This window comes from Corylus avellana, chromosome ca1 (assembly GCF_901000735.1).
Source record: "Corylus avellana chromosome ca1, CavTom2PMs-1.0".
Taxonomy (NCBI): Eukaryota; Viridiplantae; Streptophyta; class Magnoliopsida; order Fagales; family Betulaceae; genus Corylus; species Corylus avellana.
The window spans coordinates 35,961,357-35,987,655 of NC_081541.1; the positions used below are offsets into that span (position 1 = coordinate 35,961,357).

The window sequence follows — 26,299 nt, forward strand, 5'->3', positions numbered from 1 at the left end:
TATATATATATATATATATATAGTGCTGTAGCCCTACAATTGGTGCTTTATTGGATTGTGTGTAAATCTTTTTCTTTGGCTTTCCTTTTTTCACCGGTAGAGAGAGATCTTTCGATTTCATTGGTTACTTGAATGTGGCCAATTATGGTTGACTCCATTGATTTATGACGAATCAGAGAAAAAGCAAAATAGAAATCTGACAGTTGCATTATTTGACAAGAAGAGAAGACTTGTACGCAAGTCTTTCACTAATGGACCAATCCAACAGCTGCATTATTTGACGAGAAATGCTACCGTCTCAACTTAAAGGCCTAATTTAAACTTAACTTTTATTTTATTTTTTTATTTTAAAAAAAACTAAATATCAAATAAAAAAAATGTGTGAATGTATAATATCTATTTTTTATTCTTATTTTATTTGGTATTTTTTTAAAAATACAAAATTATATTTTTCTTCATAAAAATGTAATTTTTATTAAAAAAAAATGATATTTTTATGAAAAAAAAAATATCATTTTGTATTTTTAAAAAAATACCAAATAAAAAAAAGGACCAAAAATAGATATTATTCATTCACACATTTTTTTCATTTGATATTTAGTTTTTTTTTTTAAATAAAAAAATAAGGCAAAAGTTAAACTTATATTGGGCTTCTAAGTTGAGTACATATCATCCCTCTTATTTGACAAGAAGAGAAGACTTGTACACAAGTCTTTCACCAATGGACCAATCCAACAGCTGTGATGACAATGATCTATCTGAATTATAGCAGAAGAAAAGCTTACGCCCATTTTTTATTTTTTCTGGGCAAAGCCTCACATTCATTTTGGTAAATCGAGCAGGATCCAACCTTAAGGAATTGTGGCAAGAGCTTTAGTTTTGATAGCATTTTTATCAAGTTTAATATTTAAATTCTTTGGAATGGAAATAATTTTTTGGGGTCACGCACGCCACTAAAATTGGAGTTTAACTAATCCATGTAGAGGGAGCGCCTTGCATGAGTTTAGGATTTGTCCGATAGAGGTGAATACACAAAGTGATATTGCCTTGAAAAAATTTCTCATAAAAAAGAAAATGAAAAAAAACCCGAGGTGATCTCTCATAATTTTGAACATCGCCAAAGAGAACCAGATCAACCTGGTTAATACCAACCAAACAGAGCCAATTTCATACCAAGTCAAGCAAGGGAAGAATACATTTTATATAGAAGAAAAGGATCACTAGTTAAGCCAAAGGGACCTACTTTGTTTTCTAAGAGCAACTGTTCTACTTGCACAACAAATCTTTTATGAATGCTGAAGATATCATTTGAGGAAGAATACATGGCCTGCAATTTAGAAATGATACAGTTTATTGTAAAGTATGAAATGTTGAGTGCATAGCTACACATTTCAGTAACGTAGGCACAGTTAATATATACAAGGAAGAACAGTACAATACTGTACCAGGTCAAGTAAACTTGGTTTGCAGGTGAAATTAATTTTATGAAGATATGGGGGTTCATATCATGAGTTTTATTATAAAAATTGTAACCGTTTTTGACCATTTGGAGTTAATAAGTTTTACTGCATTTTATAACGAGTTTTATGCTTGGGAGTTTTTGACGTTATGACCGTTTGGTCATTAGACTTCCTTTATGACATTAAAAAAAAAAAAAACTTTCCTGCACATATACTTGTATATATATATATATATATATATATATGTTGAGCTCTAATAAGGATATAAAGGAAAAATTACTTTCTTTTCTTTCCAGTACGTATAGTGTTGTAAAAGACTTGTTTCATGGCATAAAGTCATATGCTATATTATTGATTTTTCTTACAAATAATATTTGGAAGTCTCTCATCCACTTTGATAGTTGGGTTGTTCTATTACTCTTTGTTATTGGAAGTGTGTCATTAACGAAGGTAGATGCTATAGTCTAATCCTGAGAGATTGCGTGTCAAAGGATCCTATCGCACTGAGTTATACACTCCGGGAGATACAAATCAACCTTGAAGGACAACGCTCTTGCGTGATTCTATAGCATTGTGAGATCTTTCCATACTTTACTTTTCATCTCTTTGTTTTTTATTTATTTTCTTGTTAATATTCAGATTGTAATTATTTTATGTTAATGAGAATTTGTGCACCATCCAAAATTATTTTCAACAATTATTAGATATAATTTAATCGTATGATATAATTGAAAATTAGTTTCATTTTCTTTGCTTTAGGGTTTCTCTTTTTCTTGTGCATATTAATATATACCCCCAATAGTCTAAAAAGTGGTGCAGATGGAATTTATTGGAATTTATGGTGATGGACGTACGTTTGCTTAGATTTCATAAATTAAGTTTTTTAGAATTCCAAAAAAATAATAAAAATATCGAGATTTATTATTTGTTAAGAGTTTGGAACTATTATTTCTCTTCACTTTTTATCATTTTAATTTCTACAAAACATATTGAGATTTATTATTTGTTAAGAAGTAATTGTACGACTCAGATCCTCCAAAGAATACTTGGCTATAGTTAACCATTTTTATTCATGATATTGTATGGGTTGAGAAAGTTACATAATTTTGATTTAATGAAAGCTTGAAATTTTTACTAAAAAAGAATCTATAGTTAACCCAAAAATACAAGTCTTAATTTGCTACACTATTCTTTGATTTGGCTCAATTCTTCGTCAATGTCAAAGTTAGACAAAAATTTCTTACAAATTGGACCGTAAGAAAGTTTATCAAACTCAGTCTCTAAATGTGCTAAGTGAGAACGAGAGATTAGGCTTACAAGTGGAGCTGATACCCTAAAAAAGTATAGTTATCAACGACGACATGGTATATGGTCACAAATAATGAGTTATCAACGACAACGTCTTTTATTGTCGTTGACAATGTATTATAAATTACTACACAAGAGTCATTGCTAATAACTGTCGTTATGTTATTTGGGCCAATCTGTTAACATTATCAGTGACGATACTAAGATTGTTGCTGGTAATTTTTTTTGACGGGACATTTGTGTCGACTCATCATTCCTAGATGTTATTAGCAACAACTTTTGGTCATAGCTAAAAGCTGGATTTCACGTAGTGAGATACACCTAACAAGAAAAAGAAAATAATCTATAAAATCATGAAAACTAGAAAAAATGACTTTTAGCACATGTATATTTATGACAGGAAATATCTAATAATCTCCTACCAAAGGCTGCCTTAGATCATCCAAAATGGTGACTTTTATGCTAGGAAATGTTTGAACTTTAATGGTTTAAACACTTATAAGCTTAATTTTGTTTTAGGGGCTACCTTAATGGTTTAAGACTTAAACTCTATTTCTTGTGCTGATGAGACAGAACACAGCCCTACATGTGGTGCTTTATTGGATTGTGGAAAATATATTTCTTTGTTTCTTTGCCTTTCTTCTTTTTTCCCAATGGCGCTCCTCACTCCCAAGGTTCCCACAACACCTACCCCATCAAATGCCATGGCTTATGCTTCCCCTCTCAAAATCCCGTCTACAATCCCACCGCTCCCGCTACGACATATCTACTGACAAGACCTACCATCTAGAGCTACTAGAAGCTTGTTTCCCCGAGCTTCGCATTGACTCCTCCAACGGCTGGCTTGTCGAAGAAGACTCGTCATCTTCGACAACTCCTCTGCCATCTTTCTCCTCAATCCTATCACCCGAGTCCAGTTCCATCTCCCTCCGCTCTCCTCCTTCCCCAACATTGAGAGTGTCGACTACTCCAAAGTTGGTAAGGAGTATGCTATCCGACGACAGTTCGGCAAGATCTATGAGCTGAGTTTGAGCGAAATGCGCGACTTCTTTATCAAGAAAATCGTTTTGTCATCTCCTTCAGTCAAGAAGATAACTTCATGGCGGTGGCGATTATCAATATGACCGGTGGGTTGGCTTACTGTAAGAACGGCCATCGATCTTTGACTTTCATGGGCCATTTGGGGCTTTCCTTCTACGACGTTACATATTATAAAGACAAATTCTATGCTGTGGATCAGTGCGGATCAATGGCGGCTTGCGATGTAATCGGCGAATCACCGAGTGTTTCGGTAATTATAATAACTTTCTCGAAGCAGCTAAAATACTTTCAACAGATGGTATATTTGGTGATTTCAGGGGACAAGTTGTTACTAGTCGTACGCCAAGTGGATTGCGATAATCCCTGGGTGCTTTTGTGGCCTTCTTTAGAAAATTGTTCTTAGAGGTTTACAGGATGAATTGGAGCCGGCTGCGGTGGGGTAGATCCACAGCATAGAATTTGTCCTTATAAGATGTAACATCGCAGAAGGAAAGCCCTAAATGGCCCATGAAAGTCCAAGATCGATGGCTGTTGTAAGCCAACCCGCTGGTCATATTGATAATCGCCACTGGCATGAAGTTATTCTGAAGGAGACGACATAACGATTTTCTTGATAAAGAAGTCGCGCATTTCGCTCAATCTCAGCTCGTCGATCTTGCCGGACCGTCGTCGGATAGCGTACTCCTTACCAACTTTGGAATAGTCGATTGGGGAAGGAGGAGAGTGGAGGGAGTTGGAACTTGACTCGGGGGATAGGATTGAGGAGAAAGATGGCTGAGGAGTTGTCGAAGATGACGAGCCAGCCATTGGAGCAGTCAATGCGAAGCTCGGGGGAACAAGCTTCTGGGAGCTCTAGATGGTAGGTCTTGTCGGTAGAGAGGTCGTAGTAGGAGCGGTGGGATTGTAGACGGGATTCTGAGAGGGGAAGCATGATCCATGGCATTTGACGGGGGTGGTGTTGTGTAAACAGCTTCACAGTTGTCTTACAATTAAGAATTGTTTTTTACAAGTATTGATTTAAGGAAAAATTTACACTAAGACATCAGTAAATTATATAACAGTCTTTGTATCACCACCAATGGACCAATCCAACAGCTGTGATGGCATTTATCTCTCTCTCAAATGGCTAAAAAATATTGTGCAAGATAATGCAGTAATTAATTATTTACATTTTTAAACTTCGGGTAGGAGAAGATATTATTCAGTGAGGTTTCAAATCAAATTAGGAGTCTCTCTAGTAAAAGCGATTAAAGCATGTGATTGGAACAAACAGAAAGAGAGATTAGGCTGTTAATATATATTATGCTCAAGCATTTTTAAATATATTCTACTTAAGCTGCAGCTTATATTGTTCTCTTCCCTTCCCCTTTTTTTTTTTTTTTTTTTTTTTTTTTCAGCCCCTTCTTCTTTAAAAAAGCTATCATTCTTGCAGCTTGGGGTTTTATTAATTTATTGTTTCTTTTCATTTAAATCATTTATCCTTTTTCTTTTCCTTATTTTTCTTCCTATTTGCTAGAGCCAATATGATTTATTAGTCGTTTTTGTTTTTGTTTTTTGGCAAAATGTTATTATTGGAACAATCCCAATCACGTTAGGGAGTAGTTGTTGTGCCTTATATAGAAAATATGAGGCTGAACATCTACACAAATTGTTGTGCCTTATATTGAAAAAAGCTATCTTTCTTGCAGGTTGGGGTTTTATTAATTTATTGTTTCTTTTCATTTAAATCATTTATCCTTCTTCTTTTCCTTATTTTTCTTCCTATTTGCTAGAGCCAATATGATTTATTAGTCGTTTTTGTTTTTTTCTTTTTGTTTTTTGGCAAAATGTTATTATTGGAACAATCCCAATCACGTTAGGGAGTAGTTGTTGTGCCTTATATAGAAAATATGAGGCTGAACATCTACACAAATTGTTGTGCCTTATATAGAAAGTATGTTAAATAGACTGACACAGTCAATAAGTCTCTGTTTTTTTAAAATTAAAAGTGGACATAATTTCTATTTTGTCCATTCAGAACATCTACACAAATATACTCAAACTGGTTTTCTATTTTTTATAAGGACATATTTATTTTTTAATATAACTTAGATACTCCCATACACATGGTTAACAGTGTCTCATTGCAGCATGGTCAAATATTCCTGCTCGAAAAATAGTGCCATGAAAGTTGGGGAACGTGCAAGTTCAGCCTGTTCAAATAGTAACCTGTTTCTTGCCTCTGCTTTTGTGCTCCTAGGATCATCCTTTTGCTGTGTCATGGTAGATTCCAATGTCTTAAATGTATGTACAGAAATTTTAAAGATGTGTGAACTAAAACTTATTTTCTATACAAACTGATGTTGATACTTCTTTTTGCCTATTTCTATGTAGTTTTAGTAACTTTGATTCTTGTTGTGTTTATGAGTATTTGTTGATTGAAAAGTTTTAGTTGTTCTCTTTCAGTGACTACCCATCCCAAAATAAATGTCAATTGGCAATTATATAAATAAAATTCAAGAGTTATATATATAAAAAAAATTAATAAAAAAAATCAAAGTTATCAACTACTACATAGTCAATAAGTGACATTTGAAAGAGTAGTTAAGGAGTATTGAAACATAAAGCTTTGTTTGGTAATGTTCTCTCATACTACTCACAATGGCTTCAATTGAACTCTCTGTTTTTTAGGGGGAGGGGGATACAAAGTGCACAAGATGAGATGCATAGGTGGCAGAATAAATATGTGATTAGTTGAATTACTAGTAGGAATATATCTCACTTAGTTTGGGGCAGCTGAGTTTTGTTAATATCATTTCATTATTAGCTCTAATTGTTTAAGAGTTAAACTCATTCTCTTTTTAATTAGGAAAAACAAAAAAAAAAACTCATCATCTTTTTAAGACATGACGTCTGTGCTGAAGTGTAAATCTTTTATGGTGGGGTTGCTATTGATGTTTACATGGTGTCGGTGGAATTAATGCTTTTTATGGTGGAGTTGGTTTTACATGCTTTTTATTTTATTTTCTTTTAAATTTTGTTGGGGTGGGGAATGGGTTTGGGTTGGTGGGGATGTTCTTTACAAATAAGAATTGTTTGCTTTATTATTATTTTCATTTACTTTTTGCAGTAACAAGTTGTTGAAGCCATGATTGAGCATCTACTTAGAGGCGAGCTCTTTAATTTGATTTGCAGGATGAGCTTTAATGGCACTGCGGGCCTTTTCTAATCCTGATTATGAAACTGATTTATGTTTAAAATACATGTAATTATATATGTATTTTTATTTATTTATTTATTCTTGTATATTTTGAATAGAGTATGTGATTGCCCATGCCTTTCCAAATGTTTTACTTACATTTATCTTTAAGGGTGCAATTTAAGCATATGATATAGAATTACAAGTTGGTTCCGTTTCATTTTCTTTAAGGGTTTAAGAGTTAATAAATTCATTCCCTTTTTCCAGTGCATACCCAATGGCCGACAAAAGTAGTACAGAGAGGTATTGATGAACTTTAATGGATTGTGTAAATCTTTTTCTTTGTTTCTTTGTCTTTCTTTTTGTTCCGTTGGTAGAGAGAGAGAGCTTTGGATTCCGTTGGTTCCTGAATGTGGCCAATTATGGTGGACTCCACATAAAATATATAGAAGGCTGAGGGAGAAGACTTGTAACCAAGTCTTTGTATATATTTTTTTTGGATGAATAAAGTCTTTGTGTATCCAACGGTTGTGATGAGAATGATGTGAATTATAGCGTATTGGGTCCAAGTAATAATGATAGAAGAAAACTAGAAAAGCATGCACATGGGAAGCCCCCACAAACGTCCCAGCTTCTTCTTAGCAGTTTCCACTTCTTTGCAATTTACAACTTTTGAGACTCTTTAAGCTTTCACAGAAGAAACCTTTACAACTTTCTTGCAATTACTTCTGCGTTTGAGAGCTTTGCTATCTTTGCATCTTTTCGTGATTCAATATTCCTTTCCACAAAGAAAACTATGGCAGTAGGAGAGATTTTCCTTGCTGCGTTCCTCCAAGTGTTGTTTGAAAAACTGATGTCTCCGGAGTTGCTGAAGTTTGCACGTAGATACAAGGGACTTCGAGAAAAGATGGAAAAGTTGGAGAAAACGTTGTCAAGAATTGAGGACGTGCTTGATGATGCGGACCAGAAGCAACATACTGAGAGGGCAGTGAAACGGTGGCTGGATGATCTTAGAGACTTGGCTTACGATGCGGAGGATATACTTGATGAGTTCGCCACGGAAGCTTTGCTACACGAATTGAAGGGAGAAAATCAAGCCAGCACAAGTAAGGTACGCAACCTCATACCTACTTGTTGTACTGGTTTGACTCCACATGCTCTTAAGATCAACATTAGGCTACAGTCAAAGTTCACTGAAATTACCAATCGATTCAACGATCTGGTGATTCAGAAAGATGAATTGAGATTATTGAAAGCAACTGCCGATGGGAGGTCATATAGGAAAGCAGGGACTATGGCATCAACTTCTGTAGTGCCTGAGCCGCATGTTTATGGCAGGGACAGTGATAAAGAGGCTCTATTTGAACTGTTGCTGAGTGAAAAATGTAGGAATGCTCAACTCTCAGTGATTCCTATACTCGGTATGGGGGGTATAGGAAAGACAACTCTTGCCCAGGATTTATTCAATGATAAAAAAGTGGAAGGCCTTTTTGATCTAAAATCATGGGCTTGTGTTTCTGAAGATTTCGATGCTGAGAGAGTCACAAAAACAATTTTACAATCTCTAACCTCTGAGAATTGTAATGGCAAAGATCAAAATTGGTTGCTAGTCAAACTCAAGGAGAAACTAGAAGGCAAGAAGTTCCTAGTGGTTTTGGATGATCTTTGGAATGAGAAATACCATGATTGGACTATCCTACGTGCTCCTTTCCTAACAGGGGCTCTGGGAAGTACAATTGTCATCACAACTCGCAATGAGGGAGTTTCATCAATGACAGGCACCGTCCCAGCTTACCCTTTGCCTGTGTTATCAAATAATGCTTGTTTGTCTTTATTTACCCAACATGCATTGGGGGCAAGCGATTTTAGTGCGCATCCAAACCTTCAAGATATTGGCGAGGAAATGGTTAAAAGGTGTAAAGGCTTGCCTTTGGCGGCAAAAACCCTCGGAGGCCTCCTACGCACTAAACGGGATCGTGATGGGTGGAAGGGTGTATTGGAGAGCAAGATTTGGAATATACTTGAAGAGAAAAATGAATTTGTTCCAGCTCTTATGTTGAGCTATCACCACCTGCCTTCACATTTAAAGAGATGCTTTGCGTATTGTTCAATACTTCCCAAGGACTATGAATTTGAAAAGCAGCAACTAGTTCTATTATGGATGGGAGAAGGTCTAATTCAGCAACAAGAAGGGGATGAGCAAATGGAAGATTTGGGTAGCCGGTATTTTTGCGATCTATTATCAAGGTCCTTTTTCCAACAATCAAGTACAGAGAAATCACGATTTGTGATGCATGACCTCATCAACGATTTGGCTCAGTGGGTTGCAAAAGATATATGCTTTAGAATGGAAGATAGAATTGAGGGCATCAACAAAGGACAAATTTCTAAAAAAGTTCGGCATTTGTCATACCTGGGTGACTATTTTGACGGCCCTAAAAGGTTTGAGGTTTTTTCTGAACTCACGTGTCTACGTACCTTCATGCCTCTTATGCTACCTAGGATGGGGGGCCGTTATTTGACTCATGATGTTCCTCTTAAATTGCTGTCGAAATTACTACGTTTAAGAGTGCTCTCTTTGAGTGGGTACTGCATAGTTGAGCTACCGAATTCAATTGGTGATTTAAAGCATCTACGATACCTTGACCTTTCTTACACTAATATTAGAGGCTTGCCTGAATCAACAACCACTCTTCGCAACTTACATACATTGATATTGGAAGAATGTCATTATCTAAAGGAATTGCCTTTAAAGTTGGGGAACCTAGTCAGCTTGCGCCACCTCAACATTCTCAATGCAAATAGACTGGAAGGACTGCCTCCTCAAATAGGTAAATTAACCTGTCTCCAAACATTGTCTAATGTAATTGTGGGAAAAGGCAATTGTTTCACGTTAAAAGAGCTAGGTTCTTTGTTGCATCTTCGAGGGCCACTCATCATCTCACAATTGGAGAATGTCGTTGAATCCAGGGATGCTAAGTCAATTGAAAAGCTCGATCTTTCTGCATTGTGTTTGGAATGGAGTCGGAACATTGATGAGTCAAAAGACAGAACAAGCGAATTAGAGATACTTAACATGCTACATCCAAACAAGTCTTTGAAAGAGCTAGCTATTAAGTGCTATGGTGGTATAGAATTTTCAACTTGGTTAAAAGGTAATTCATTTCCTAATATGTTGCTCCTAAGGATTGAAAATTGTAGAAAGTGCACATCATTGCCAGCAGTCAGCCAACTACCATTACTCAAACACCTTTTCATTAAAGGCATGGCCGCTGTGAAGAATGTTGGTCATGAATTTAATGGGGAAGGTTGCTCACAAGCCTTTAGATCTTTGGAGACTTTGCATTTCGAGGATATGGAAGAATGGGAGAATTGGAGCCCTAATGGAGAGTTCCCGCACCTGCGTGAGCTTTCTATTAAAAATTGTCCCAAGCTGTTGGGGACGTTACCAAACCACCTTCCTTCACTACAAAATATTGTTATTGAAAGATGTGAGCAATTGGTCGTTCCAATCTCAAGCTTTCCGGAGCTTTGCAAACTAGAAATTGAAGAATTAGAAGGGGTGGTGCGCAATGGTAAGGTGGACTTCACCTCACTAGACTCTAAGTCTTTATCAACAATTTTGAAATTCAGATGTCCAATAGAAGGGTTTATGAATGTAGAAGATTTAACGATTGACAATTGTGAGGAGCGAATGCCTTTTTGGTCAAATGATGTTGGATTACTACAACCCCTCCCCCGTCTTCGTAATTTGTGGGTTGTGGGATGTCAAAAACTAGTTTCTTTGGTGGCAGAAGAAGTAAAAGAGCAGCCACAACAGGGTATGCCATCCACACGCAGTCCCATAGAATCTTTGCCAAAGGCAGTGGTGTACAACAGCATGTTTCTTGAGCGTATAGAAATTTATGGATGTGATTCGCTGACGCACATTGCAATAGGCCAGCTACCTCCAACTCTAAAGCGCCTAGTGATACGTTATTGCAATAATATGGTGATTTTGGTGGACGAGGATGATACCAACAGCAGCAGTAGCATCACATCTCTTCTTGAGTTCTTACTTATTGACACGTGTCCATCCTTAAAATCCTTAAAGACATCTAGCGAAGAATTTCCTGCAACACTTAAAGACCTCCGCATTGGCAATTGTGAAATGCTAGAGTCAGTGGCGAAAACGTTCCATCACAGCTCATCTCTTGAAGAAATTTATATTTGGGATTGTGAAAACCTTAAATCCTTACTCATGGGCATACACAGCCTTAGCCATCTACAACATATTCAGATTTGGAGATGCTCAACTCTAGTTTCCTTCCCGGACGGAGGGTTGCTTCCTCGCAACCTTAGAAAGCTGTGGATTCGAGATTGTAAGAATATGCAGGCCCTACCCAACTCCACACACAACATCACCTCTCTTCAAGAATTGTGTATAGAAAATTGTCCAGGCATTGTATCCTTTCCGGACGAAGGTTTTTCCCCCAACTTAACATCACTTAAAGTCAAAGATTGCAACATAACTGAGGCCTTGCTTGAGTGGGGATTGCACAGACTTACCTCTCTTCAACATCTTGAAATTAGTGGTGGATGTCCGCATCTGGAATCCTTTCAAGAAATGATGCTGCCTGCCTCTCTAACCACCCTCATCATCATAAACTTCCCGAATTTGAAATACTTATCTTCCAAAGGCCTTCGATACCTCTCCTCTCTTCAAACTCTGAGAATTGGTCGGTGCGAAAAGCTGATGTCCTTTCCAGATGATGGTCTGCCTCCCTCACTCTTGGAACTTCGCATCTTTTTCTGTGAAAAGTTCACATCCTTTCCAGAGGATGGTCTGCCTCCCACACTCCAGCAACTTCATATTGAAAACTGTCCTCTGTTGAAAGAACGCTGCAAGAAAGATCAAGGACGAGACTGGAACAGGATAGCCCACATTCCTTGCGTTAGCATTGATTGTAAGTTCATCTATGACCCAGAAGACGAGAATCAGACCTTGGGTGAAATGGACCCATGCTTCTTTTATTTTGATTCGTAAGACAACTCTTTTGGTTGGGGTTCTTCTTTGATTTCCCATGCATTTTGGGTCTCCATCACATAACGGAAGGCTCCTTTGACTGTCTTCTGAATGTTGCCGTTGGAAAACTCTCTTGCTGCTGTTATTGTCGGTTTGGTGAACGTGCGACTATTCTTGTTGGAGTTACCGGTATCACAAGTGTTTGTTAAAATGCCCAAACGACCAAGCAGAGAGAGAAGGCTTTTGACCATTGCGTTTTTCACCACTAATTGCATGTTGCTGGTCAATACAGATTTGGGAATCATTACAAAAAGGTATGTAATTGGATTTTTTTCTTTGTGTTGTTTCCTCCTCAATCAAAGAATACATTAACGGACACAAGAATAGTGAACATTTTTCTAGTGAACTGAGATTGGTGAAATGTTTTTTCTCAGTGGTTTTGCGCCAATAGCAAGATAAAATCATATTATCAAGCCTTTTTTCCAATATATTTGAGCTTTGGACCAGAAAATGGAAAAACATCTCATTCTGATCTTGCATCTGTGTGCAAAAGAATCAAATGCATTCCATTGCATTGGTGTTATCAATGAAAATTTGAATGAATAACATCTTAATTCATGGGTCACTGTCCCATGTAATCTTATTGGAGGGAAACAAAATATTGATTAAGTAGCGTGTAGTTTATATGCCATACTCTAATATGTATTTGATTTTTCATTGTGTCATATTTCGAAAAATTTGTATACAAACAAGTGTGTGTGTGTGATAAGAGAGAGAGAGAGAGATTGAACAAAAAAAATCAGTTCTATTTGAGAGACTCTTTGTGTATATTCTGTTTATATTTGTTTGTGTGAAAAGTTATGATTGCCATTGACTTGTTTAGATCATCATGACGTTATTAGGTGTTAAATTGCAGATTGTAGGGTGGCCCAAAGTTCATCTGAAGCTGCTGAGAGCATCAAAACAGATTAAGCACTTTTATAAAAAGTATGGCAAAGAGGCAGGTTTCTTTTTGCCATATTTATAAATTTTGTGTGGGACATTGAACCTCGTCCATTGTCCTGTATATCTTTGTAATCTTGATCACTTTGTGATGATTTGATTTCTCCCTCCATTCCAAAATGAATGTGCTGGTTTCATGATTTGATTTCTCCCTCCATTCCAAAATGAATGTCCTGGTTTTAAATCAAGCAATTCCGAATGAAGAATGGGTACAATACTCGAAACGATTTTCCCAATATCATAGGTGGGCTCAATTTTTAATAAATTCAATCACAATTTTTAAATTTTTAAATTTTTTTGTGATTGAATTTATTATTAGTTCTTTGATTTTAGCTATTCTGTAATGGGTTGAATTGTTATTAGTGATGGATTAACTGTTCAGAATTATGTAGATCACATTGCTTTGATATGTAGAACAAAAGAACACTAGGATGGTTATGATCCTACACCCTGTCTTGCTATGAGCTAGAAGTAGCAGCCAATGAAGATACAGGACATAGATTGTTTAGTGATGAGGAATCTTTTTTCTTTTTCTAGTTGGGAGTTATTAGCTTTTCATTTTTAGGATTATGCTTCTATTTAAGGAAGTCTTGTGGTATTATAGAATTAATTGGCGAACTTGATTAATTTACTATTTACTTGTTGCTCATCTTCTTGTTTTGATTTTCTCTTTGTTTTCTGGGCTTTAGTTCCTAATTTCAGTCACCATTACATTAGACCTCTTTCAAGCCCCTATTAATCTGTAAATCTATTTATAATCCCTTATACAAACCACTACCAATCAGCATAATGAATCCCCCAAAATATGTTATTGTTGATGGCTACTGTTCACATAACCTTGATTGCCTCTGATTCTTTGTTTTCTTGCATTATATGAATCCAAAGGGAAGGGGTGGAGGAGAGTTTTGGAGGAGAGTATCTGTGCCATTCTACCGTGGCTCGTTTTTCCTGGACCCAAAGGGAAGGGGTGGCTCAACCGGTTATGACAATGCGGTTGCATTGCCTGCTGGAGCCAGAGTAGATGAGGAGGAGCAAGAGCAAGCCCGAGACAGGGGAGGTGATTGGAGTTTTCAAGAGCATCCAGATTTGGGTGCCAAGGCCCCAAAAGATGTGAAGATCCAGGGGATCAGGTATGCACAGCTCCACTCATAGGCCCCTTTTTTCCAACATATTTTTCAACGGCTCCCTGTGACCAATTGCGGAAGCACTGAGATTATTATCCAGTTTGTATATTAATTATCCCACTTGAATAATTTCATCTAATCTTATCATCTTTCCCTAATTGAATTATTAATTATAATTTCATTATATCATATTTCAAAAAATTTGTATACAAACAAGAGTGTGTGTGTCTGAGAGAGATTGAACAAAAAAATTAGTTCTATTTGAGAGACTCTGTGTATATTCTGTTTATATTTGTTTGGGTAAAAAGTTATGATGTGTCATTGACTTTTTTGATCATCCTGACGGTTTTAGGTATTAAATTGCAGATTGCAAGAGCCGTGGACTTGAGAAGCTAACAATTTTAGATCATCGAGGGCGGGCCAAAGTTCTTTTTAAGCTGTTGTGAGCATCAAAACAACTTAAGCATTTTTATAAAAAGTATATCAAAGAGCTGGGTTTGTTTTTGCCATATCTATAAATGTTGTGTGGGAGATTGAACCTTGTCCAGTGTCCTGTATATACATGGTTGTATTGTATTTGAGCTTGTCGTGTTCTTAATCCACACATTGTTTTCGGGAGTTCAAAATCCAATAGGTGGTTTTATAAAAAAATATTGGCTGCACAAAAATTGGGCACATGCACTTAGAGACGTGAAAATTGCTCTAAAATTTTGATATATCTATTTGTGAATGTGTTCTTTTCCTTATTTTGTTGAAACCTTGAACTCCTGAGTATATATTTCAATTGATGACTTAATTTTAAATGAAGATTTGGATTTTTTCTATCACAATCAGGTGAATGATTTTATATATACCCCTAATTTTTGAATGCTTGTTCTGCAGGTTACAATGGAGGTAGTCATTCTGTTTTGGATTTGTACTCGGTTATTCTATCTCTTGCCCATGCCTACTCTCTTCTTGTGAGTTCAACTTTTTTTTTTCTTTAATTTATACTATAGGAGTGCCGTTTGAAAGAGTGTGCTTAAAGGACTCTCATTGCAAAACAGAAAGCTTTATTTGGTAATGTTCCCTTATACTACTGTGTCTTCAACTATCTATTTTTCACCAGGAGAGGGACACAAGTGCACAAGAGGATAAAGATGTGATAAGTTCAAGTGTTAGTAGGAATATTTGTGGACGAATTTGGAGTCCTATTTTTCAATAGCCTTTTTAATCCTATAAAGCAATCTACTCAACCAAAAGCTCCATGGAGAACGAGAAGGTGAAACACAGTGCATCTTATTCCGTTTTCTCACAATTTTATTGCTACACAGCTTAGAGAATTGAGGGAAGATTTTTTTTTTTTTTTTTTTTTTGTTATAATTCTCTTTTGTGTGAGAGTGAGATTTGGGGTTTTGGTTTTTGAATAGTTTTCTCCCAGTTACTGTTTGAATTCCATTTTTTTTTAATTTTTTTATATTGAATTTTCTCTTGGTCGTCTTTGCCTATGGATGTAGGCTTATTAAGTTGAACCACGTACATTAAATCTTGGTGTCTTGTGTGATTAAATTATTTTTCCTTTGGGATCTTGAAATTTATTTTGTCACAAGTATAAGACTTAGTTTGGGGTAGCTGATGGATAGGTCCCGAAACTTGTTTTTGATGAAAGCAAAAGCACTCTGTAATTCATTAATTACTGTGGACCTTCACATAACAGCATAGAAGTGTTTGTTAAATTGTCCCAGTGACCAAAAGTTTTCATTACTATATATTACTAACTATTAGAGATTCAGTGAATTATTGGGACCTCCTATAAAAAGGTAAGTAACTAAATTTTGATCCTTCGGTAATGTTGGAGTCCGTATTGTGATAGTAGCCATATTATGGGTAGTTTTTAATGTTCTATCATATTCAGTAACTCAATTGATAGTGTTCATGCAGAGTATTCGATTTGTGAAGAAAGTGCCTCTGTTGGCTTGAGAAAAAAGAGGAAGAACCTTGTAAATCCCAAACTCCGAGCCTAAATGCCAAGCCAGGAGCATATGTACTTTTTGTCCAATAATATGGAATCACACCCTTGTAGGTTGAAGCCGAAGTTTTCAATGTTGAAAATGTTGATCATGGAAAGAATACTGATGGTAATATTTCCTCCTTTATTTTTCTGGTTTATTCATTGCTAAAAAATGTAATTTTTTTTTTTTTTTTTTGATAAGTGCTTAAAAAATGTAATTGATTTCATCTAGTTACATATTTGTGGTCATCTACTGAACAACATAGGTAAGGTCCGTGAGGATGAAGAACGTGAAGGGATTACATTTTGCCAAGATGGTGATTACGAATATGAAGAGGTATGTTTTACTGCTCATGTAACTTTTACAATCGTAGGACATGTTGTGCATCCAAATAGACATAGAAAGGGAACTTGAAGTATTATTGAATTCATTTTGAACCGATCAAAGTCTAATTATTCTTTGTTGTTGATTCACATTACAACAACATTGACTTCATCCTGTCTTGTTATCAGCTATAAGCAACTGATGTTTCGGTTAGAATATGTGTCATGTTTAACAATTATCCTAGACATGTGAAATTGCCCTTAAATTTTGATCTATCTATTTATGGGTGTGTTCTTATCCTTAAATGTATTGGAACCTTAGGTTTGTTTTTGTTTTTGAGTTTTTAGCAACAAAAGAACCATAGGAAAATGCATGTGAATGTGGTTTACACCTGTCTACAACCCCTTGGTATATATTTCGATATATGACTTAATTTAAGATGAAGAAGTGAATTTTTCTGTCACAGTGTCCTTAACTTTTCAATGTAGGTCATAGGCTACAAAGGAGATTGCCATTGCTGTATTGCTGTTTTGGATTTGTACCCGACACTTGTGCCCATTCCTACTCTCTTCTTGTGAGTTTGATTTTTTTTTTTTTTTGTTTAAACTTTATACGAGCAATCAATAAGTGCTATTTGAAAGGTGCTATCAAGGGCTGTGGTCACCAAACGAAAACTTCATTTCATAGTTTTTCCCATATCCTCCTCACTTTGGCTTCCACCATCTGTTTTATACTAGGAGGGAGGCACAGGTGCACAAGAGGAGGTGCCTAGAAGGCGGAGTAATGATGTGATCAATTCAATTGCTAGTTAGGAATATATTTCAATCTGTTTGGGGCAACTGAGTTTGTGGATTCCCTGGAACTAAACAAGGATTCTTAGGTCCTGAAGCTTGTTGATGAAAGCAAAAGCAATTTGTGTATGTAGTGTGGAAAAGCTTTTGAGAAGAACCAAGGGTCTCTTGCAGTAATTGGAAACAGCAGAGCAAAATTGCAGGCTCTCTTTTTACCTTTTTACTGCAAACAATTGGGATTGACTCGAGTTATGCTGCCTATGCTTATGGAAAATTGCCTGGAAAATAGCAACGCATGAATCTTACATAAACAATGAATGAGTGGGATCTCTGCTTTGTGGTTCATGACAAACGTTTAAAATGTCGAGTCCTAATTTTTTTCCATGTGTATTGAGAACTCTAGTGGTGTTGTTGGTGTAAATGGTTTCTAATGAATGAGCTGACGCAACGAGGGAAAACTTAGTTGTTCATTTGAAATTTGATATTTCTTGTGATGATATGATTTTCGTAATTGTAAACCATTTTCGGAAAACTTTATTTAATTTTCGTGAAACGGTTTTTCTTCTTTAAAACTACAGACAATTTATTGATTTTGAGCTTCTCTTTCTCAAATCGTTAAACCATCGTCAAACCTTCGCCAAACCACCACTGGAGGTTGTCGGGATTTGCCACGTTGTTCATCAGATGTTGCCGAAAGTCACTGGGCATTTTTTTCATCACCTCTTTTTGCATATAAACCAAACACCGAAGAACATTTTTAAGAATTTATTAAAAATATTTTTCGATGGAAAACATTTTATGTCCAAATAAACAAAGGCAAACAGAGTATTGTAAATTCACTCAAACTAAATGTCGTGTTTTCTTGAAAACAAAAGCAATCTACAATTCTTTTGTCACAGTAGGCTTCGTCAAGAGAAACATTAGGATAATTGTGAAATCAATGTCCATAACATTAGGGTTACAGGTCTCATCAAATCTAAGTATCCAAATGTATTGAGTATTTGCTTGTTCCAACCATTCAATTTTGGAATCTTAACATTTGTCTTGAAAAGTGAAACTGGATCAACATTTTATATATTTAAGGGATGTTTTCTTAAATCACTTATGAATTAATAATTTAGTAAAAATTGAGATGTCTTGTACCTTTGGATATAATAAATAACTCGATATAAATCACCTTTAGGCTAATAGCAAAACCCTAATGCACCCATTTTGAGTTATGTAAGAGTGGTCGCCCATTTCCAGTCGAGAATATGGCAATTGCAAATGCACCTTTGAGATATAATTTGAATGGCAGAAAATTTATTGGATGATGTATGAATATTGGGAGAAATGGGTTGAGTTGAAAAAGAATGGTACATGTTCAAGATATCAGCAATCGCAATCACTGTATAATTGACCCTCATTCAAGAGTTTAAACCCAGCACATGATCTTGCACTATTGGTAGCATGCTTAATGATAAAATCCCCGGGGCCCGACCCAAAACATCTCTTACGTATTCGGGTACTTGTCGTATTATCAAACTATTTGGCAAAATAAACATGTTTTGAAATGTTTACAAGAGTCACAATTGTTGGGTTATATTTTGTTCTGTTGAAAAGGTTGGCCTGTAAAGTAACTCATGTTTTGAAGTAATACCATGAAGCATTTAAAATTCTTACACTTGTCTCGGAGTCTCAATACCATGAAGCATTTAAAATTCTTACACTTGTCTCGGATTCTCAAGAAGTAAGAAACTCGCTAGTTCCACTGCGAGCAGCAAAATCTGCAACTTTTAGGTGTTGAGAATGTGAAGCACTAGAAGACCTGCCAAGCCAAACAAGAAAAATTATCAGCAGAAGATGTTTAGTAGTTACCACAAAACAACTGTCTACTAGCAAATTGAATAGGGTTCTTCACTTCTCTTCCATCTTTAAGTTCCGAAAAATGCGGCAACTTAAAATCTTTGTTTTGGTTTCTTTACAGGCGGTGGAAAATTGGTCTCTCCACCATAGGAGACTGCAGATTGACAATTTTGACAACCTGATTCGACTCAAGGGAATGACAAGAAAGACGGCTTAAGCATGAACCTCCAAACATTGTTTTTTTTTTTTATAGATACCACAGTTGGAGTCTTTGCCAGAAGGGAAAATATTTGCCGGCACTTTTACAACACATTAGGATTGGACATTGTCTCAATTTCTCCGCATTATCAGGGTGGCTATCCGATCTTGCGTCGTTGCAAACATTGATAATTTCCAATTGCTGTAAATTGTCGTCGCTGCAGGAAGGGATGATCGCCTCAAACATGGTCTACAAGGCCTTACCTTATTTCTTCTTTTTCATAGGTGGGGCTTTCCTACGTTTCCTGAGGGATGCATCTTCAGTGAAAAGATGATTGTACTTCTGCAGCACCCTCTCTTTTTCTTCTAGTAAGCCCAAAATCTCGTATGCATTTGCCACTTTCTGCACTATTGATTTCTCTGGAGGCTTTCGATCAAAAGCTTCCAAGTCCTTGAAGAGCTTTCATATGCAAGCATGAAAACAATACACCAGTATTACATAATATGAGTAGTTGATTCTTAGCAATTTATTCAATAGAGGAACAAGATCAACTTAGTAAGTCCTCAAAGCACACTACATCTTAAAACGTACATAACTGTGTAAGATGAGAACAGATAAGCATTCAACTATTTCTTTCACTTCTGCCAAAGGTGAGTGGGACTTGCTATAATTATTGATAAACAACAAATCCTAACAACTATTGAATTTTATATTGTTAATTTTTATTAACAAACTATTAATGGGGACAGTATCATTCATATCTTCTTATTAATTACACTTTAGTAAATATTATAGCTTTCATTTGGGGCTTCACTGGGTGAAACAGATAATGGGAAGGATGGAAAATGGTGGTTGGATTGGTACTTTTCCATTTCTTGGAATGAACCAAAAAGAGGACAAAAAAGAAAAAAGAAAAAAAGAAAAAGAACAGGTGTTTTGCACGAAGTCCATGTACCCTTATCTTCTAAAAAATAGGAAGAAAGTATCAGAAAAAGGGGAAATGATGAGAGGCATTATGCTTTTACATATTTATCCACTTGTTAAGTTGTACATTAAGCCACTCCCTACCTTTTACTTTTTATCCCTCCTAACAAGCCACCCGCTTATCACATCCCTTCTATCTTTCCATCACTACTGTGAAGTAGAGCCTGACTTCATTACCTTCACCCTTCAGCCTTTTTCTTTTTTCTCCCCACAGGATCTTTAACCCTTTCTCTTTTATTTTTTGAGTAATACTACACACACTTCCACTTCCCCACATTCATTTGCACTCCCTTAGGTGGCTCTTAAAACCACTATTAGATGTGGGATGTGAATCTTTTGTGGATTTTAATCCAATGGTGGTTTGAAGAGCAACCTAAAGGAGTGTGGAAATGGATGTGGGAAAGTAGGAGTGTGTAGCATTACTATACACATACGCGTTAATTACCCCCAACAAAAAAAAAAAACACTATTACCACTGATGCACTTATACACTAAATTATGACTCACTACAACTCGTTTTCCAAACTACCACTTTGTTCGAAGTTGTACCATGGGTTAGATTTGGGCATTAGTATTCACAGAAAATGTTGCACTTGACACTGAAATATATATATATATATAACAAATTTAGCCTGGCTGAATTTCAACGCACTGTTTAGAATTATGTAATGAATTCATATACATACTATATAAAACATACATATAAACTCGAGATTGGATTATTTAAGATTCAAGTTAATTTATTTAATTAACTCAAATGATAAAACTGGAACAGTAATTAATTAACTAATAGTCAGTATGGATTTACGAAAAAATAAACAATCATGATCTTGACTTTATATAAGAAATAAATAGGTTAGCTGAGCAGCTCGTGAACAAGCTCAAGTTCGATCGAAAAATAAATGAGTTAATCTTGAACAAATTAACTAGTTCGGTGATAACCTCGAGCTTTGCTTGTTTTCAAAATAAAATTAAATGAACAGAGCTTGAACATTTAGTACTCGGCTCTATTATAGCCTTTTTAACATTTCTAATGAGTATGCCTTTATATTAATTGGGTCCAGAGCGTATTTATGATATTTTCACTATAAAACTAACTGTCCAAAATGTATGTCATTGTCACATACATTTTTAACCAATTTTTGCATATATTTTTAAAACTATATATGGAAACCATATTTATTTTAGAAAAGTGTTAATTTAATAAACTGAATTAATTAATTTTTTTTTTTTACAAAAATGAATATTCTTCCCACACACCAGGATTGAGGCCCAGGAAAAAAATGGACTCGTGAAATGTAAATGGGCGGACGGGTTAGAACTTCAGCACTTCAAAGTTGGGCAATATTCCTGGCCCATTTAGCTACGCACTTGGGAGTTTTCGTATGTTCAAATTCGGGTCTACAATATACACTTCAGTATTAACGGGAAAAAAAGGGACAGGAATGAAAATTACTCAGAAAAAAAAATAGAAGAAAAAGATAGAACATACTCTTGAGCAATCAATTTCCTTTTCTTTTTTACGGAATATTTTTTTTTTTTGCACGTTTTGTTAAGGGGAGAGAGTTCATGGATTAATAGATTTGATTCAATAACACTCACTCTGTTAGACACACATTCTTGTACCTCTGAGAATAAAAGAATGTTAGTAATTCAGGTGACAGTGGTTAAGATAAAGTAGGCACAACCTTTTTTTATTGCTTGTGTGCTTGTCCAGGCTGGATTCGGCTAGCTTATAAGGCTTTTATCGAGAACAGACTTGCTTGGGCTCGCTAAAATGTTGGAAAAGCCTACTTCTTGGGGGCTTATTATTTGGTACACCAAGAAAAACGAGTACTTTTGAATTTTTAATCCTTTCGACTAAAGTTTCTCAAAGTGACAAATCCTGTCTAGACTTTGAATAAACATATTAAATTTTCCAAATTTGATTGCACATGGCAAGCTGAAGGGTTTTCTAAAACCCTGTAAATGCCTTAAGAAGTAATAAGTTACTATGGTGATACATAGGATTTCTAAACAAACGAGTCCAATTTACCCATTGGAGTAATAATTAGTCAAGAACATCAAGTCATTTGTGGAGAAAATTTAGGCCAAATAAGAATGTGAAAGTTTACTTATTGGTAAGATGAAAAATCTTTTGGTTATGAGGCACTAGAGATAGTGATATCAATTTTTTTTTAGACCCTCTATATATTTTAGTGTCGCCTTTGTGTTTTTTGGATATGTTAAGGTTATCGGAAATAATAGTGGCTATAGTTAATTAGCTGTCTTATAATTTTGCGCAAGTAATCATGGAAATGCTATAGTTATACAGGTTATGATGCTCGTTTAAGGTCGACCGACATGACATTAGATGATTGGCAAACAAATTGATTCTGAATCAGGAAAATGAATGCAAATGTGCATTAGATGATTGGCAAATATATGAGTAAAATGATAACTTCTTATATGTTCTCACTGCTCAGAAAGAAAATAATTTAAAGCAGACACCAAGAAGTTTACCTTCACAAGATTCTTTTGCATGTTATTTCGATAGTATATAGCTATCATGCGTTTGCACAACTGCCACGGAACTGAATGCAGATCGATTCCAATTTTCTGGTCCCAAAACTTGTGTGCTTCTTCTGCTATTAGTTCTAGATTTAATTGCAGGTTTAGATTTTTTGTTTCATTTATTAGGTATGAGTAATTTATCTTCATTTGGAGGATTATGGAGCCTTGGGTTTTGAATTTTATTTTATGATTGGTAGTTTTGTTCTATATTGAGATTTGGGATGTCTTGGTGATACCGTCTTAGCTGGCATTGATTTTTGGTTTGATTTGGTTGAGATTTCTGCGTAGACTCTCTCAGGTTGTTTTTGTAATTTTAGAAATGGAGCAAGGGTAAGCAAAAGGAGAAGGTGAACAACATGGTTCTGTTCGATCAGGCGACTTATGACAAGCTTCTTACTTAAGCTCCCAAGTTCAAGCTTGTCACACCATCCATCTTGTCTGATCGGTTGAGGGTATGTTAGAGATGTCACACCATCCACTTTTTGTGGGATTGTTCTTTTCTCTAAGAAGGAAAATGTAGATGTCTTGGTGTTCTAGTTTTAAAGGCCGAGTACTTCTCTTTTCTCCCTTGTCAATTACCCCACTGCTATTTGTTCTTCTGTAATTAAGAGTTTGCTTTTCTTTGTTATCCTATTTATCAGAAGAATAAATTCATGCCTTTCTTTATTTGTTAGTTTAGATCCTGTGGTGGTGTAATGTAGTATAGCAAATAAGTTGTTAAAACATTCTAATCTTCTCTTTTGTTGTTGGAAAAGAATAAGTAGATAGGGATAGAAAATGCTTCCAATAGGCCATAGTTTCTGATGATAAGAAATGAACAATATAAATTAATGTTATGCAATACATAGAATCTGAAGCATTTGCAACAAACAATTTAAATTGCTTCATTGTAGTTGATAGATTTGAATTTAATATTCGAAACAAGTTGCTTTGCTTGCCATTAGTTAAGGGATAAATTTAATTTTACCTAATGATTATGGTTGATTAATGATTCTCTTTTTGATTACCTAATTTCAGATTAGTGGATCTCTAGCACGCAGAGCAATTAAGGATTTGATGGCCAGGGGTGCCATCAGGATGATCTCTTCTCATGCCAGTCAGCAGATCTACACTAGGGCCACTAATACCTAATTGACAGGAATTTTCCCTGTGCAAGTTATGGAAAGCTAGTTCCGTTTTTGCTAGACTTTTTCAAGTTTTGTTGAATGGAAGATTTTATTGACATTGGTAGTAGAACGTTTAATTTCTTGTGTTTTGATGAATCATGTACTTGATTGGTATTCCTTTGGGAGTTTCTTGTTTGGTGATGCGGTGTTTCGTGTTTAATCTATCCATCTATAAGCAGTACACAGATCAAAAGCTTGTTGGATGTGTAGTTTTTGATTTGCAATACTACAATTGAGATGATATGGCATTGAAAGTTAGCTTATATATATGTATGGGGTCATTTTCATTGTCAGTTATCCGTGTCGTATGGCAGTTGTATAGTAGTCTACTAAATAGTATAACTCAATTTATGTCGTATGTTGAGACAATGGTCAATACAAAGGCTTAAACTAATTGGTTATTACTGTCAGCAGATGCTGCTCCACAAGCATGAGCAATAAAATTCTCCTTTGGGCACCTGCTTTGATTTTGATCAAACATCCTAAGAGAGAAGAACTGAAAGCATGAGAAAGTCCCTTTTCAAACAATGTATTATCTTAAAAGCAAGTTCACAGGAATTCACACAATTTGTTTTGTTTTGTTTTTGTCCAGTTTAATCTACAAAATGAACATTTTGATTTTGGGTTTTTTAGTTTAAAAAAGTGCGATTTAAAAATAATGATTTTAAAAGTACAATCGACAAGCATAATTTTAAAAAATTGCAAATAAAAGAGGTAAAATTGTAATTTGATTTTTGAAATCATAGTTTAGCTTTTTAAAAGAATGCATTTTTTAAAACACTCCTTTCTGCTTTCTGTGATTTAAAAATGTGATTTTGTTTTATTTATTTATTTATGTTTCCAAACCCAAATAATAAATTTTTACAATTTAATTTAAAATCCACTTTTAGCCTTCAAAATGGCGGCATCCTTTAAAAACCCTAGTACCATTGAATTCCCACCAAAATATCCACAACCATCAGGAGCACCTTTAAAATTCCCGTCCTTCGCCCTCTTCGTGTGACCGTGTCACAGCCCCAAAACTCTTTACCTTCGATACTACAACTTACCGCGCCCACCAGTTTTGCCTTTTGCGTCTTGTTTCCAGTTTCTCTATCTCTTTCACTCTCAAAAGGTATGTCGTCGATTTATCTTATTTCTTTCGTTCAATAGCTTTTGTGTACGAAAATTGGGTTGTTGGTTAATTGTTTATTCTGGGAACCAATCTGACCCCTTCTTCTGTTGTCATGAGCGTCCCAGCTGTTTGATGATAAGCCTCTTGAGCATGAGTGACTACTAGTTTTATGTTTTTTGTATATCTGATGTTTATTTTGTGAAACCTGCTCAATATTTAGAAGCTGGTATTTTTGATGATTGGGTTTTCCTTTGTTTAAGCTTTGGAGTCTTTTCCAAATCTATCCTTGCGTGCGTGCATGTGGAGCTTTCCTGTTGGTAATCTTCTTGAACATTACAGTTTTTGTAGGATTTTTGTTATTTGGTTGGGGGTAGGGGTTTTCACAGTTCTTTCAAGACATTTGGAAAGTTTGTATAAGTGAAAGTGTAGGGTCTAATTCATGTGTGCAGGATCGATTAGGGTACAATTCAAGACACCAAAGAATAAACACTTCACATCATTTATTAAATCAAAGGAGTTGGTGTTCCTTTTGCAAATGATACTGCATTTTGTGTTAAGTTCCTAGTATTCTTGAAAGCAACAGCTGATTCCGTGAAGGCATTCTTGTTGATAGCTACTTATTGTAGGCAATTAGCCCATTTTACCGTATAAAGGCTTTACTTTACCTCTTTGAGGAAGCGAGCAATGCTAATTTTACAAAGTTTTCACATGTTTCACCCTTAATTTTGAAAATGCAAGTAGATATATTACACTTATCTGCCAAGGGGTTGGTTGGACTTTTTATGTACTTCAAAAATATAGTATAATTTTTTGGTAAGGTAAGTAATTATAAAATAGAAAAATAATGTTCAAGAATACTTAAGCTGTTCAGCATACCCCAAACAAATACTTAAGCTGTTAAGCATGCCTGACAAGTTTTTGCTAGTCAACCACTGGTCGGACGGTTTCCCTAGTGTACTTAATCAGGAACTCAATATTGATGCCATTCACTCATTTTATATCCCAATTTTCTTTGTTTGGCCTAATAATTGGGAGGAGCTCTTTGTACTTCCAACCATTTTGGAGATCGAACAACCATTTCCATTCAAAACCTTCAATGATATTGTCAACTCTTGCTCCTTTCCTGATCCCAAAAGGCATATTATCCTCACAGCAATTTGCATATGAGGGGACTAATAGGATGCCAGATATCATACCATATGCAGAGAGATGAA

The 26,299-nt window shown here is 35.5% G+C and overlaps 4 protein-coding genes and 1 long non-coding RNA gene across 9 annotated transcripts in view; 4 read left to right on the forward strand and 1 right to left on the reverse strand.

The window, feature by feature from the left end:
- LOC132175334 (putative disease resistance RPP13-like protein 1) overlaps positions 1-17,721 on the forward strand; it is a gene marked incomplete in the record, with an annotated part of 37,825 nt that extends 20,104 nt beyond the window's left edge. The window contains 8 exon segments of the mRNA XM_059587238.1: positions 13,939-14,124; positions 14,485-14,560; positions 15,001-15,077; positions 15,227-15,379; positions 16,039-16,235; positions 16,375-16,445; positions 16,922-17,007; positions 17,171-17,721.
- Positions 1-26,299, forward strand: part of LOC132175341 (replication protein A 14 kDa subunit B-like) — a 66,365-nt gene that overhangs the window by 38,995 nt on the left and 1,071 nt on the right. For 2 of the 5 annotated variants that reach the window (XM_059587279.1, XM_059587296.1), the window contains exons 1-2: positions 24,900-25,085; positions 25,346-25,402. The exons of 1 other annotated variant lie outside the window; for it this stretch is intronic. The gene's annotated coding sequence lies outside the window, so the exon portion shown is untranslated. Of the gene's footprint in view, positions 1-24,899; positions 25,086-25,345; positions 25,403-26,299 lie in introns of those variants that run through there. 2 more of the 5 variants (XM_059587261.1, XM_059587270.1) reach the window with 1 other exon arrangement.
- LOC132171087 (putative F-box protein At5g55150) lies at positions 3,468-4,252 on the forward strand. The gene is made up of 3 exons (XM_059582312.1): positions 3,468-3,742; positions 3,852-4,059; positions 4,199-4,252. Exons 1-3 carry the CDS (start codon positions 3,468-3,470, stop codon positions 4,250-4,252), a joined length of 537 nt encoding a protein of 178 aa, XP_059438295.1.
- LOC132171096 (putative disease resistance RPP13-like protein 1) lies at positions 7,784-12,013 on the forward strand. Its single transcript, XM_059582324.1, has one exon. The coding sequence runs from the start codon at positions 7,784-7,786 to the stop codon at positions 12,011-12,013; it is 4,230 nt and encodes a 1,409-aa protein (XP_059438307.1).
- LOC132191420 (uncharacterized) lies at positions 18,828-22,874 on the reverse strand. Its single transcript, XR_009441282.1, has 2 exons — positions 22,755-22,874; positions 18,828-19,727 (listed from the first exon to the last, which is right to left on the reverse strand). It is a non-coding gene; the product is annotated as an uncharacterized LOC132191420 (long non-coding RNA).

Coding starts and splice junctions, on each gene's coding strand:
- LOC132171087 (XM_059582312.1), top strand. CDS start 3,468: ATGCCATGGCTTATGCTTCCCCTCTCAAAATCCCGTCTACAATCCCAC. Junction 3,743..3,851: donor AGAGTGTCGACTACTCCAAA/GTTGGTAAGGAG, acceptor CATCTCCTTCAG/TCAAGAAGATAACTTCATGG. Junction 4,060..4,198: donor GCGAATCACCGAGTGTTTCG/GTAATTATAATA, acceptor GGCCTTCTTTAG/AAAATTGTTCTTAGAGGTTT.
- LOC132171096 (XM_059582324.1), top strand. CDS start 7,784: ATGGCAGTAGGAGAGATTTTCCTTGCTGCGTTCCTCCAAGTGTTGTTT.